This window comes from Dipodomys spectabilis, unplaced genomic scaffold, assembly GCF_019054845.1.
Source record: "Dipodomys spectabilis isolate Male_0828 unplaced genomic scaffold, ASM1905484v1 ptg000017l, whole genome shotgun sequence".
Lineage (NCBI taxonomy): Eukaryota > Metazoa > Chordata > Mammalia > Rodentia > Heteromyidae > Dipodomys > Dipodomys spectabilis.
Genome location: NW_024870694.1, coordinates 12,931,189 through 12,946,384, shown reverse-complemented (window position 1 = coordinate 12,946,384; position 15,196 = coordinate 12,931,189). Strand labels below are relative to the sequence as shown.

At 37.8% G+C, this 15,196-nt stretch overlaps 1 protein-coding gene across 1 annotated transcript in view; it reads right to left on the bottom strand.

The window, feature by feature from the left end:
• The window catches only part of Atp13a5 (ATPase 13A5), a 99,317-nt gene that overhangs the window by 69,230 nt on the left and 14,891 nt on the right, over nucleotides 1-15,196 (bottom strand). Inside the window, exons 2-6 of the mRNA XM_042670324.1 lie at nucleotides 9,895-10,068; nucleotides 8,664-8,810; nucleotides 8,122-8,192; nucleotides 7,948-8,028; nucleotides 1,809-1,878 (exon numbers count right to left, since the gene is read on the bottom strand). Coding sequence (XP_042526258.1) covers nucleotides 1,809-1,878; nucleotides 7,948-8,028; nucleotides 8,122-8,192; nucleotides 8,664-8,810; nucleotides 9,895-10,068 — 543 coding nt within the window. The remainder of the gene's footprint in view (nucleotides 1-1,808; nucleotides 1,879-7,947; nucleotides 8,029-8,121; nucleotides 8,193-8,663; nucleotides 8,811-9,894; nucleotides 10,069-15,196) is intronic.

Here is a 15,196-nt window from a genome sequence, read left to right as displayed (position 1 = left end):
TAAAAAAGAATTCACATATTAACACCTCTAACTTCTGATGGAACTTGGAGATGGAGCTTTTGGGGAGTACATAGGTAGTTTATATAAGGTCATGAAGTTGGGGTCCTAAGGTGGGATCAGTCTCCTTGTAGGAAGATCAAGAGATGAGGGTTCTCTTTTGTTCCACCATGTGAGAACCCATGAGTGGATGACGGTCTACAAACCAGGGACAGTGCCCACCTCACAAAGTATAAGAAATCATGTTTGCTGTTTAAGCCACCCAGTCTGTGCTCTTTCCTTTCAGTAGCCTGGCATAGCCAACACCTTATCACCATCACCCAAGACTTAAGAAAACAAAGCACTATGAGAAAGTATTCTAAAACAGGATTCTTAAAGGGATGGGCTAATGAGAGGGATTAGATACAAATGGTAAAGGGAAAATAGGACATATACAGCCAGACTGCTCAATGTACATTTATGATCAAGGAAGTGGGAAATATAAAATGAGTCTGGGGGAAAGGGGTAGATAGAAAAGGGCAGAATGATGGAAGGAATGACTCTGATCAAGAACCACTGGACACTTACGATGGACATATTAAACTGTAACCCCCTTGTACAACCTTTTGAAGTTCAGAAAAAAATTCATCTAGTAAAAGTTTTGTTTTGTATTATAACAATAAAGTTGTCAGGTGCTAGTGGCTCACACTTGTAATCCTAGCTACTCAAGAGACTGGGATTTGAGGATAGTGAAGCCATTCTGGGAAGGAAAGTCTGTGAGACTCATAGCTCCAATTAACTATCCAAAAGTCAGAAGTCAAGCTATGGCTCAAGTGGTAGAGTGCTCTTAGCAACACACACACACACACAACATAGTCACAGCACCCAGGCCTTGAGGTCAAGCCCCAGAACCAGCACAAAACAAAACAAACAATAAATTTGTTTCATCTTTCATAGAGAAAAAGAAAAAAATAAAAATGTGAATTTAAAAATCTTGTATATACACTTCTGTAATTTGTGGAGAGGAAGGGAAAAAACAAAATGCTTAAATAAGGATACAGGATGACCCATTGAACAATGAGATGTACAAGACACTACGTTGAAAACAAACTTTACAAATTCGACGTGGGGGGGGAAGGATAGTTGTGGAGGTGGGAGGGAAGGGATGGTAGGGGGAAAACAAAGGAGGAGGGAGACAGTGCTCAATAAGAAATGTACTCATTACCTTGCTCATGTAACTGTAACCCCTCTGTACAGTATTTTTACAATAAAAAACGTACCAAAAAAAGAACAAGAATATCTTACACTGGGAAGAGATCATAACATGGATTTGAAACTTAAATAGTGGTGACTGAAATGGACCACTTCAAAATTTTCAAATGAAACATATTTATTCATTGAAATTAAGTAAAACTAAAAATAAACCTCAATAAGCAGACAAGGTAAAGACTAAGCCATTGGCAGAAACAAAAAGAAAGTGATAGAGAGAGAGAGAAAGGGATGAATGCAGTCGTCATATTCAATGTATAAATGTGAAAATGGAACTAGTTAAATTGAGGGGATAGATGGGGCTGGAAGAAATGGAAGGGAATGATGGAAGAGGTAACACTGATCGAGATGCAGTGTATTCACCAACTGACATATTGAATTGAAACCCTTTTGTATGACTAAAGATAATAATAATAAATAATAATCAAACATAAACATGAAAAAAGAAATTGCATGAAACACAGATTTCATTCTCCTTGAATATCCATGTGCCACTTACTTCCTCTGAGTTTAGAAAGTAAAAAGTAAGGAGCACACTTTTTTCTCAAAAAGAAAACACTTACCTGTTTCACAAGCAGCTTCCATATTGGCTGGATTTCAACCTCAATGGCATTGGGCCCACACACTAATCTTCTGTGGGAAATTATTATCCATTAGTGTCACACTTACAAGCTCAGGGGTAAGTGAGTACAGGCCAAACTGACCACAAGCTTTTTCTCTGACCTTTAGTAACTTGATAGCTTCAATTAAACAGCAATGTACAAGTGATTTCGGAGACATCACTCTGAACTACTAATATATTTTTAAAGGGAAAGTCAATGTACGATGAGAAAGGTTGATTTTTTTTTACCTCTAGGTTTAAAAATGACTGACCTTAGTATAATCCAATGAGTCAAAATAAAATTAGAAAGCATGCTGAAGTATTTTTAAACTAATCTGATCACATTCTAAGACCCAGTAAAAAGACAAGATACAATGTGATGTGCTAGGTGGGTTAAGCATTCAGATTCCCCTGGATGCTAATGGTCATTGCTGTAGTATCTTGGAATCTTCAGCACCTAGGACAGATGCTTAGTATGTGAACTGATTGTGTGCTAGAGGTAGGCCTATGGTCTCATCTTGTAAACATATACACACAAAGTATAATATATGTATGTATTATTACACATTGTACAATGAAGATTTTATAATTTACAACATTCTTATAAAAGACTCATTTGATCCTCATATTATTCAAAAGGAAAGGATTAATATCACCATTTTGCCAATGTCCTCAAAGGTAGACATATCTAATATTCATCATAACAATATAACTGTAGAGCAGAGATGACAGTGTTAGAAACTAAACTTAAGCTTTTAGGGGATTAACTCCTGTAATCATGGCATCATCCCTTCAAGATTTCATTATTTTGGACCCTAAAGAAAACCTGTCTCAGGTTCTCAGAGCTAGAAAAAGACAGAGTCAATGTCCCTGCTCTGTCCTCCGTGGCTCCACTTCACAACTCTGCCTCACCAAGTACCACTTTGATATAGCACCAAGATATATCTGAGAACTGTTCATCTGACGTCTAAGCCAGGGCTTTTTAATGGAAATTACTGATCGCAAGGAACAGAGAGGCCTCCTATCAAGATCTTCTGACTCCATACTATGGTACCACCAAGGCTCAAGGGTGTTAAGAGGTAGAGGTGAGAAACAGTCATGTTGTTCTGTGACTTCATTGAGGTCCAAAACTTCACACTGATGCTTGGATGCTCTCCAGATTTCATGAATAAACAGTTGTTGGCCAATTGTGAGAATTTCTCAGGACCCCTAACTTTGTTTCTCTCTTTTCTGCTTTGGACAATCTTCCCACATTCTTCACTTTGGAAATGTCTGTTCAGTCACTGAGAGCCAAATCTGTGAAATGGGTCAGACATAAGGTTTGCATTCATCTAGGCCTTTCTGTCTGAAACCACATGTTTACTTGACTTTCACAGTTGCTCCATTCAGCACCTCTGTGCGTGGGCTTTCCCTAATAGCTCTATTGAAAATAGCTCCTCTGGAGGGAGGGTTATAGCTCCATGGCAAGAAAGAAAAAGAAAAAGCTACCCAATCACCAATCTATATTCTCTTCATCTCTTTTAATCTACATTATTTTTCTACAACATGTGTATGGTCATTCAAAATTACCACATGTTTTTAACATGCTAATGTGTATACAAACAACAGACTCCTTTGTTAAGTTTTCAGAGGACAGTGATAGATTCTGAAAGCCAAAAACAGGGCATGATGTATAAATTACTCATCAATTGACCTGTTGGATTGAAAAAATAATTTGGGGAGTGGAAGGGAAAAAACAAATTGTTTAAATAGGGATATAGGTTGATCCATTGCAACAATGAGATGTACAAGATGCTATGTTGAAAAATGAACTTTACAACTTGGGGGGTGGAGAGGAATGTAGTTGTGGAGATGGGAGGGCAGGGATGGTAGGGGAAAAACAAAGGAGGAGGCAACAATGCTTGATAAGAAATGTACTCATTACCTTGCTCATGTGATTGTAACCCCTCTGTGCAGTATTTTTACAATAAAAAAATTATTTAAACAATTAATTAATTAATACAAAATCAGTAATTCAATGTCATTTGCTTATATTTGAAAAAAAGTATAATTTTGGAATGAATAGCCAAATGAAGAGGGAATCTTGAGAGTGTCATTTGTAAAATGGGCTTGAAAAAATACACCTAATAAAGTTCCAATGTGATAGTGAAATAACTATGTTAGCATTTAACCCTGGTAATTATCATGTGACAAGTTCCCAGTAGATGGCAGCTGTCTTGGAAGTTTAACTCCCTCTGGCACAATTAACTCTATTTTTCTCTCCTTCAGCACTGCTTTCTGTTTTAGTAACAGCACTTACCTCATTGAATTAGCACATGCATTTATACGAATTGCCTGTCTCCTCAGATTTTCCAGACTCTCTTTAAAGGCAGGAATGGAACAAGAATTATAACACTGGATCCAAGTCTTCCTGAGCTCCACTCTTCATAGCAATATCAGAAATCAGTATATCAAACAGGGAGAGCCCAAGGGAATTGGACCCTCAGCTTGCCCTGTAAATTGCTTTTTCACAACCTATGTGCTTTCTTAGGTGTGTGTGTAGGTTTTGAACCTTGACAGGAAAAGTAGTCTAGATACAAGTTACAATGATATTCATTAACTAATTACAGTATTTCATGAACATACTCTGTGTCTGATGTTGTGCCCTGACTTGCTGGATAAATAATTGGAAGAGCTCCATTCCTGCCTTTTAACTGTATTTGATGTTAGTATAATTTGGGGAGGGGAAGGGAAAAAACAAATCATTTAAATAGGGATACAGATTTGACCCATTGCAACGATGAACTTTACAATTTAGGTGTGGGGGAAGGGAGGGAAGAGGGGACTAGCTGAGGAGGTGGGAGGGAAGGGATGGTAGGGGGAAAACAAAGGAGGAGGCCACCATGCTGGGTAAGAAATGTACTCATTACCTTGCTCGTGTAACTGTAACCCCTCTGTACAGTATTTTCACAGTTAAAAAACTTAATTAAAAAGAGAGTCTAGGAAATTTGAGGAGAAAATTAATCCATGTAAATAAATATGTGTGCTAATTCAATGGGGTAAATGCTGTACTGAAACAGATCGTGCTGTTGACAGAGTACCTGCTCAGTGTGCTGCCACAAAGTTATATTTTTTTTGTATTGTTTTGTTTTTTTGTCGGTCATGGGGCTTGAACTCTGGGCCTGGGCGTTGTCCCTCAGCTCTTCAGCTCAAGGCTAGCGCTCTACCACTTAAGCTTCAGTGCCACTTTGGGCTTTTTCTGCTTATGTGGTGCTGAGGAATTGAACCCAGGGCCTGATGCATGCAAGGCAAGTGCTCCACCACTGAGCCACCTTCCCAGCCCCCACTTTCGGCTTTTTTGAGTAGGTTTATTGTTGTTGTTGTTTTAATTGTAGATGAGAGTCTCACAGACTTTCCTGCCTAGGCTGGCTTTGAACTGTGATCATCAGATTTCAGCCTCTTGAGTAGCTAGGATTACAGGTGTGAGCCACCCAACCTGTACCAGGCCTGCATTTGCATTTTTCAGAAGCCTAAACGAAGATGGAAGGTGGGCTGAATAATAGTTTCACACTGTCCTAACAGGAAGACAACCTGGCTAAATGAGAATCAGAGTTGCCCCTCTTCCCCTATAGGGCTCCTCCTCAAGAAATAAAGGGAAGGAATGAGAGAGAAAGAGGGAACAGCTTACACTAAGCAAAAGGAAAGAAATGTACACATCACCTGATTTGGAAAAAATAGCTGTAGTGTCAAAGTTTGTAGAGTCCATAAGTTTTATAGACCACGATAATGACAATGCACCTTGTTAAGGTTAAAATGTGTTCGTAACTTTAACTAAGTATCCCACAATACTGTGAAATTTATGTAATCACTTAATCTCAATTTAAAAAATTAAAAATAAATAAAGGAATTACCTCAAATGTCTACAAACTCTTTGTCTGACACAGGTATGAGGCTGTAAAATTCAGCTCATCTGGGTAAAAAATTGGAACAAAGAACATACCAGACAACTTACTTGCTCTCTTCTTGATAGCTTCTGGCAATTTCTTTCCAAGGTAAAATCAACTGTCCTGATATCTTGATATGCTTTTACCACTGAAAGGTGAAAACTAGGTAGATCTGTGCATTGTGTGCCCAAATGCTAGAATGCCTATAGATTTTAGGGGTTTTTTTTTGTGTTTTTTTGTTTGTTTTTTTTACCATTAGAGATTCTTACATGCTTCTTTTCCTTCTTCTTCATGGTACTCTTATTTTTTTAAGTATCTTGTTTATTAATGCAAGTCAGTCTAAATTCATTTGGGAAACTGGCAAGCTACATAGTCAATCATATTTAATTTTTTTAATGTCCTCAGTTTTACCTTAAGAAATGAAAGAGAAAATGTTCCACATTCTAATTTTTCTCCTTAGACATGCCTATAAAACAAAATATGCCTATGTTTATAAGATTATTATCTCCTCTATTTTTCATATTAGGGATACTCTACTCTGTCTTGCTTATTAGATTGTCAAGTTCTTTATTGTGTGGACCAGATTTAAATTTAATTATGTATGATGTTTGATAAAGCTTGGCACTTGATAAATAAGAACGAATGTGAGCTAGCTACACTAATGGGAAATCTTTCCTGTGGAAATGGTTTCCTACGCAAAATCTATCTATATCCATCAATGTGATTTCATAAATGCTCGAAATCAATCCTTTAAATATCTGCACTTAGTGTTATTAAACCAATATGTTTCTAATGACTTTGAAAACTCTTTTGTATTTCAATGTGTTAAGCAGTCATCTCACATCTTATATAATGATACCATTTCAAAGACAATTTGAAGTCTTGTCCTGGTCTAGATACCTGACTCATTTTTCATACTTGTCTGGCATTGTAACAATATAGAAAATTTTAGACTTGGTTTGTTTAAGAATCATGGGGGAATACTTGCTAAAATGCAGAACTTTGCTTCAAAGTACTCCTCACTGCTACTATCAGATTATAAAAACAGCAGCTCAAACTACTATTTTAGGTAGCATATTTCTTCTTAACTTGAGAATTAGTGTTTCTGGGTTACTACAAAGAACACTAGGCAAGCTATGGAGCTGAAAATGGCTGAGAGGTGAAGAGAATTATTAAGATTCTGGGGAAGACTAGCATTATTCCTGTTCAGACTCACCAAGATTGGCCATTTCAAACAATACTTGATGGAAGCAGGGAACTCCTGCACTGTGAGATAATACATTGTAACTTTGTCTTAATCAGTGTGTATGTACACATTTCATGATGGTATCACTACGATTGTATTTATCTCACTAGCCAGTGAATGTCTCTGAAACAATGACTACTACTTTCTCTTCAAATTACTGGTTCCTTGAAAACTTCCTAGCACATCAGAAGCCTGTTGTTGACAAACACTGACACATTCATTCATTCATTTCCTCCACAAACATTCTATCCTTAGTCAGGGACTATTCTGGGTGCTGCAGGTACAGCAATAAACAACACAACAAATCCTCATTTCTAGGGTTGCTTGTTCATAGGGAAAAATGCAATCTGAATTCTCTTTCTAGCTCCCAGAGGATCTGGAGAACTAAAAAGTTAATTTCATGGAGTGAGTCAAGACTTTTCATTTTATTTGGGCTGCCCCTGAGGCTTGAACTCTAGGGCCTTGGCTCAGTCCCTGAGCTTTTGTGCTCAAGGCCAGCACTCTTATCACTTGAGCTCCACTTCCAACTTTTTGTGGTTAATTGGAAACAAGAATCTCAAGGACTTCCCTACCTAGGCCAGCTTCAAACAGTGATCCTCAGATCTCACCCCGCCCTGAGTAGCTAGGATTATAGGGGTGATCCACCAGTGCCTGGCAAGTCAAGATCTTTTGAAGAAAGAATGAGAAGAACTACATAAAAGAAAAGTACTCTACATGCCTGAGAGAAAAGATCATATTTTTACTTGATTGCTTTGCTCTTTGAAGTCTTTTTAATAAGTTTGCTTCAGAGAAGCATATAGAATATCTGCCTGATGCCAGCCAATGATATCAAGCTGGTAAAGCATTTCGACAACAATGTAATTAAATGGCCTTTTTAAGACTTTATTTTCCTACCTGCAGAGTTCATCTCCCAGGAGCACTAAAGATCCTACCTGACTTCTTGCTCCTCACTGGTCAGACCCAATCCAAATGTGTGGTGGATGTCATAACAGGAGTTGCTGTCCTCTAACAACCTAGGATGTGTCCGGAACAGGAACTTCAGTTCATAAAACTCAATACGCCAGTACTATACCCCTGATGTGCCAGAAAGAAAAAGTCATACTTACCCAACTTTCCGAAACCGCTTCTCCGAGTAATCCCAAACGTACCTGATTTTCTGCACTTGGATACATCGCAACTGTAATTACAAATGTGATGGGACAAGTGTCATTTATGAGGTGAAGCTCATGAAAGGAAAGTTATTCAAGATCCCCATGGGATCTCACTTTCTTTGACACATAGCTGCCATTCCCAGCCCAACGGTGTGACAGTCAGAACTTTTCATCAATAAACACATTTTTATCCTTTTTTCTACAAACACAACATACCATTGTGTTCTAAAATAAGTCACTTACCAGACAGGCACTGGCAGCTCATGCCTATAATCCTAGCTACTAAGGAGGCTGAGATCTGAGAATTGTGGTTCAAAGCCATCCTGGGCAGGAAAGTCCATGACATTCTTATCTCCAAATAACCACTGGAAAACCAGAAGTGGTGCTGTGGCTCAAAGTGGTAGAGCACTAGCCTTAAGTAAAAAAAAAGCTCAGAAACAGTGCCTGGGCCTTGAGTTCGAGCCCCACACAGCTGACAAAAATAAAGAACCACTTACTTTTAATTCTGGCTTCATTACAGCTTGGTTTATGACAGAGTGGCGGTCTGCCACCAGAGGTTCTTTTGAGTTCTTGCTTATGGGAAACTTCAGTGTGGCTAAGTAGAGACAGAACACCTTCTTCCTCATATATCTTTGAAATTCATCCTAAGAAATACAATCTCACTCAGAATTTCTCAAACATATTATTAAATAAGCTGCTCAATTAACCCAATGCACAAGACCAGCAGTTCCCAAAGCTTGGGAAAAAATTGTGTTTCTAAAGAAGTGTATCAGTATTTATTATCAGCCTCACCCCAGTCCTAATGAATTAGAAACTGTGGTGGTGAAGCCAATAATCTAAGCATTAAGGAGCTCTCCAGAAGATCCCAGTATGCACAAGATTTGCAAGCCACTAGGTTAGAACATAAAGGGAGTAGGTACTTTGTAGGATAATTTTTAGTCTAGAAAAAGTCTTTTTTTCTCAATTTTTAGATGACATCTAGGTGTTTAAGATGTCTATTACCCTCTAAAACACGTATTTTTTCAAACAGTGAATGATCATTCCAATGTTACAGTGTCCAAGCTGCTACTGAAGAGTCTCCTAAGGTAATGACCCACTGCTGTCAGCCTGCCATGCCAGACATTTCCCCAGAGCTGAAGGGAAGAGAATGTCTTTCATTGCTGTGTTCAGAAAGATCACCAGATTGCAGAGACCACTGTTTCTTCTCCTGTTCCAGTCTGGGAAAACTCTTGACAGGGAGGAAAAACAATGTCCTTTTGAAATATTGGCTAGTCACTATTTAGACCTCAGACATCATCACGGCATTTCTTTCTTTTCTTAGATCTATCCTTTATTGCTATATGACATTCACAAACTGTATATTTTAGGGGGAACAGTGTGATATTTTAGCACATATATACACGCTATAATCATCATACCATGGTAATTGGCCTACCAATCACCTCCTTCATTTATTGTATCTGCGTGTTGGGAACATTCAACATCTTCTCTATTAGCTATTCTGAGGTATTCAATTAAGTGTGTCAACTATATTATCCTACTGTGCTATAGAACATTTGAATTTATTTCTTGTACAACTGTACTGTTGTGCCCATACTTCTTTATCCTTCCTTCCCCTTGGCTTGATGATATTAACTTTTTCCGCTCCCATCTATAAATGAGAACATGCAATGCTTGTTTGTCTGTGATGATCATGGCATCTGAAATAGATAACACGGAGGCACATACTGTTGTCCTCAACAAGACAGTGTCTGCTTCTTGCAAAGTACATGGGACACAGTTGCTCCACACCCTCCACTCAGGCCTCCAGTAGAACACCAGTTGAAGGACGCCGCAGGTCAGCATGGATGTAACCAGGCACAGAGCTCTTCGGAGATTCTGGGTATGGTAACCAAACACCTCCTAGAGAATAAATAGAAGAACAATTTATTTTTAGGTTTCATATGAATATATGATTTTATTTCAAAAGACACAAACTTTAGACATAGGGGCATTGTGTGAGAAAAATCCTGAGCCAGACAATTAGGCCAGGTTGACTGAATCTCTCAGCTGATATACAATGATAATGAGAACAAAAGCAAGAACTACCCTATCATTTTAAAACATTGCTCAGGAATAGAAAGAAAAGACATATTTATTTGCTTCTACTTATTCATAAGCATCACCTCAGATTTTTTATTATTTATTTTTATTTTCATTTTTCATAATTTTTTAAATATTTTTTGAAAGTGCCTCATGTTTTGACCCAGATTTGTTTTCTTTAGGTATATTTTAAAACATTGATATGAGTTTGTTGGAGAAAGATGATAAAATTATGACAGTTATAATCTACATATTCTTCCAGCTTTTGCCACATTCAAATTTGTTTTATAATAATATTTGGAAGTGTAAATAAATACTCTGTTTTAAGGGACTGTCCATGAAAGGCTTTCAAAAGGCAGCTAGGTAGTAGGTTACTCAACATTTGTCATAAACTGAATAGACTTGAATACAGTTTTAGGTGAGACATAGTTTTGGTTATTCAAAGTCAATTTCTCACTTCTAGCTTCTACAATACGTGTTCACTTTATGAATTTTAAAAAGTAAAAATTGAAGTTCCAAGAGATGCTGATCCTTGTGGTTGGGATATGAGGTGCTGGTTCTTGGTGGCCTTGTTGAGAGGGGACTGGACCATGAAGACATGAATCCTATCTATGGATTAATTCACTGATGAGTTCCTAGCTGACAGGCTATTAAGAGGAGAGGCTTCATTGGAAGAAGTGGGTCACTGGTAAATTCTGACTGAAGGCATTCCTCCCATCGTTCTCTCCCTCCCCTGACTTCCATTCAGTGAGTAGCTTTGCTTTGCCAAGTCCTTCTGCCATATTTCTGCCTTGTCACACTCAATAGCAATGGAGCCTGTTAGCCATGGGCTAAAACCCCTGAGCCCAAATCAACTTCTCCTCATTTAAGTTTTGTTTCCTTCGGGTCTGTGTTTCTTTCTTTCTTGAGATATTTTTATAACAGCTACTAACACACTGAAAATGAACGATGCTTATTGTATTACTATTTAAGGCTTTGCTGAACTTGGTTGTGTTCTTCTTTCCTATGAGTCTGAATTCCAAGATAGTAGACTTGTAATAGTAAGAAAATTGGTTTTAGCTGAATTTCCATAGAACTTTTGGAGCTCAGACCAGTTCAGATCATGGTATCATAGAACAAATCTCTTGGCATGATTCTTTGGAAACATTGTCATCTTATTAATTTTGGGAACATGTTGCTTTCATTGATTTTTCTAATAACTCAGTGGTAGATGATTATAGTAAGAGTTGTTGAAAGTTATTCTAAAGACAATAATAAGTGTTCTGCCTATCTCTAGCTATGTGATCTCAGGTACTTCATTTCACTGTGAAGGAACTAATCTGTACAAACTAATTAGAAATATGAAACTTACAAATTAGCTGTGCTCAGATAAAACCATGTCCATAAACTTGCTCTTTAAAGTAATTACAATGTGGAGAGCTCCTAAACAAGGTAACTCATGTGGGAGAAAGAATTCATTAAATTTATAGATGTACTCTCTTTTTTTTTTTTTTTTGGTCTGGTCATGGGGCCTGAACTCTGAGCCTGGGCGCTGTCCCTCAGCTCAAGGCTAGCGCTCTACCACTTGAGCCACAGCACCACTTCTGGCTTTTTCTGCTTATGTGGTGCTGAGGAATCGAACTCAGGGCCTCATGCATGCAAGGCAAGTGCTCTACCTCTGAGCTACCTTCCCAGCCCCTAGATGCACTCTTTTAAGATTATTCATGAAAATGTTTAAATTATAATACACAAACATTCATTAACTCTGATTTTAAGCATATTTTCAATTGAATTTCTACTTTCTCTACCCACGTTCCTTCAGTTTCTAAAAACCTTGATTTTCATTACTGAATTATAGCTTTCTTAGAACCATATAAAATATATATGCCAGTTCACATATTATATGATAAACACCCATTTTGGGGGTTATTTTCTAGGGGGCTATTGCCAAAGCCCAGTTATGTGGAGAATAATTTGAAAAGGTAGTTCAGCTTTAAGCTGAAATGAGCTTATTCTTAAACACATCCTCTTTTTTCTGTTTATTTATACCCAACAATGACATTGGGAATCATAATTCTGTTACTTCCTACATAGTTGCTTTTTAAGCTAAAGATTAATTCAGAATTCCAGAAAGATTGCAATGAAACCATTGCAGACATATACTTCTAATATCATAAAAAAACTAAAATAGTTTTTTAAGAATTTGAACTGTACCGAGAATTAAACAAATGATTTCATCTTTCAATCCATAATCCCTCACTTGGAAATATACCTTAATGAAAAAATGCATGCCAGGCAAAGCAAAGGATCTATGCGCAGTCTATAACAACAAAATGATTGGGAGAATGGAACGTGAGCAAAGGTTCAGGGGGTTGTGAAGACAAGGGCCTTTTGTTAAGTGATCATATCCACGTGTGTGGCATGAATGTACAAACCTGGAACTTTCTGTATTACAATGACAAAAGAAGAAAAGAATACACAGAATGACTGACATACACAAATAGCAACCTCAGGAAATTTAAACCAACTGTATCAAGAGTTACATTAAATGTGAATGTTCTTGATACCGAAACACAACAATGACTGGGCTGGAAAATAAAGGTAGACTGTGTTGTTTACAAGATACATACTTTAAATATCAAGAAGCAGAAAAGTTAAAAGAAGGTAAGAACGTACCACGCAACACTGAGGAAGAAAAGTAAATTCAGCTATATTAATATTAGACAAAACACATTTCTTTAAGGATATTAAGGGGAAACTATCAGAGAAAAGGAAAGACTTCATAAGCTAACAGGTAAACTTAATAGAAAGGAAGCATGATTGTATAAATTTCTGTGTGCACAAAATATAGCTTTACAGTTTATAAAGTAAAATTAGTAGAATTTAAATCCACTCAGCACTAGAGATTTTGATCCACTCCCTCTTGCTAACTAATAAACACAAAAATCATTAAAAATACAGAACTTCAAACAACACCATTTAGATAACATGGTGAAGTAAACAAATACAGAAGTGTATAGACAATAACTGTAAATTTCAATTTTTTTGCTGCTTCCACTGAACCAGATGGAAACTTTTATACACTAATGAGATCTGCCATAGGCAATGGCTTGGCAAAGGTCACCAGAATGGGTGCACAGTTTGGTATGGCTACCTCTCCCTGTGCATTTAAAGGCTGAAGAGAAAAACTGACTTAGATTACATCAACTCTATTCAACTCAACCAATATAAACTAGCATCTAGGGGCATTGCTGGCTGCTGGTGCAGGTAATGCTTGTTAATGTTAGCTACTCAGAAGGCTAAGATCTGAGGATTGCAATTCCAAAGCCAGATCAGGAAGAAAAGTCCATGAGACTCTTAACTCCAATTAACCACCACAAAAAAACAAAAGTGAAGCTGTGGCTCAAGTGGTAAAGTGCTATCTTTGATCAAAGAGAGGGAAAGAAGGAAGGAAGGGAGGAAGGGAGGGAAGGAGGGAAAGAAGGAAGGCGCAAAGGAAAACAAAAAAAAATTGGATTGAGTCCTTGCTCAAGAGAAGACTCACAAGGTAAACATATATCAAGAGAAAATTCCAGCACAAGAGCAAAGCACTAGAGCATGTGTAGAAGGGAGTCAAAGGAGGTTGAAGGACAAGAGTTCTCTCCAGAGGAGAAAGAACTATTTAGCACCAGAGAAAAATCCAAGCCCCAAATACATGTAACAGAGTTCAATTTTTTTTTGGGGGGGGTGGTCCAGTCGTGGGGCCTGAACTCTGGGCCTGGGCACTGTCCAGCTCAAGGGTAGCGCTCTACCACTTGAGCCACAGCACCACTTCCGGCTTTTTCTTCTTGCTATGTGGTGCTGAGGAATCAAACCCAGGGCCTCAGGCATGCAAGGCAAGAAGCATTCTACCACTGAGCCACCTTCTCAGCCCCCAGAGTTCAATTTTTTTAAGTAGTCATAAAATAGTTGCCTAAATTGATCATATTCTCAGACAAAATACATTGCAATTAAACTAGAAATTAACAAAAAATATAACTTCTCAAATGTTTAGCAACACATTCTAAATAACATGTGAAAGTCAAATAAGAAATTACAGGGGAAGCCAGGCTCCGGTGGCTCACACCTGTAATTCCAACTACTCAGGAGGCTGAGATCTGAAGATCACGGTTCAAAGCCAGCCCAGGCAGGAAAGACCATGAGACTCTTATCTCCAATAAATCACTCAGAAAACTGGAAGTGGTACCGTGGCTCTAGTGGTAGAGTGTTAGCCTTGAGCTGAAGAACTCAGGGGCAGTGTCCAGGCCCAGAGTTCCAGTCCCACAACTGACAAAAAAAAAAATAAAGAAAGAAATTACAGGGACATTGGGGAAGATTTTGAACTGAATGCAAATGAAAACTAAGATGTCAGACCTCATGGGATATGGTGAAGGGACATCTATAGTTTTAAAAGCATAGAAGAAAAAGAAAAGGAAGTTTAAAATCAATAAAGCAAGCTTCTTCCAATTCAAGAAGTCATGGAAAGAATTGCAAATTAAATCTTATATAATATATGAAGAAGGAAATTTTAAAGATGAGTGCAGAAATGAATAAAATAGAAATCAGACATACAATAGAGAAAATCAACAGCCAAATTGGCACTTCTGGGAGACGTAGAAAATGGATGAACTCATAAATATAAATCCAAATGGTTTTGTGGTTGTTAGCATACATTCAATCTTAGCCAACTGGGAGACTGGGAAAGACAATCACTAGTTCAAAGCCAATCTGAGACATATAGTTGGTTTCAGTTCTCAAGTGGGGAACTCAGTGAACCTCTATCTCAAAATGAAATTTACACAGAAATAAAGGGCAGAAGATGTAGCTCTGTGTTAGAGTGCTTTTATAGTGCACATTAAGCCCTGGGTTCAATCCTATGATCTGCAAATAAGAAAGAGGGGGGTGGTAGAATCAGAGGGGGAAAGAGAGAGAGAGGGATGGAGGGAGGGAG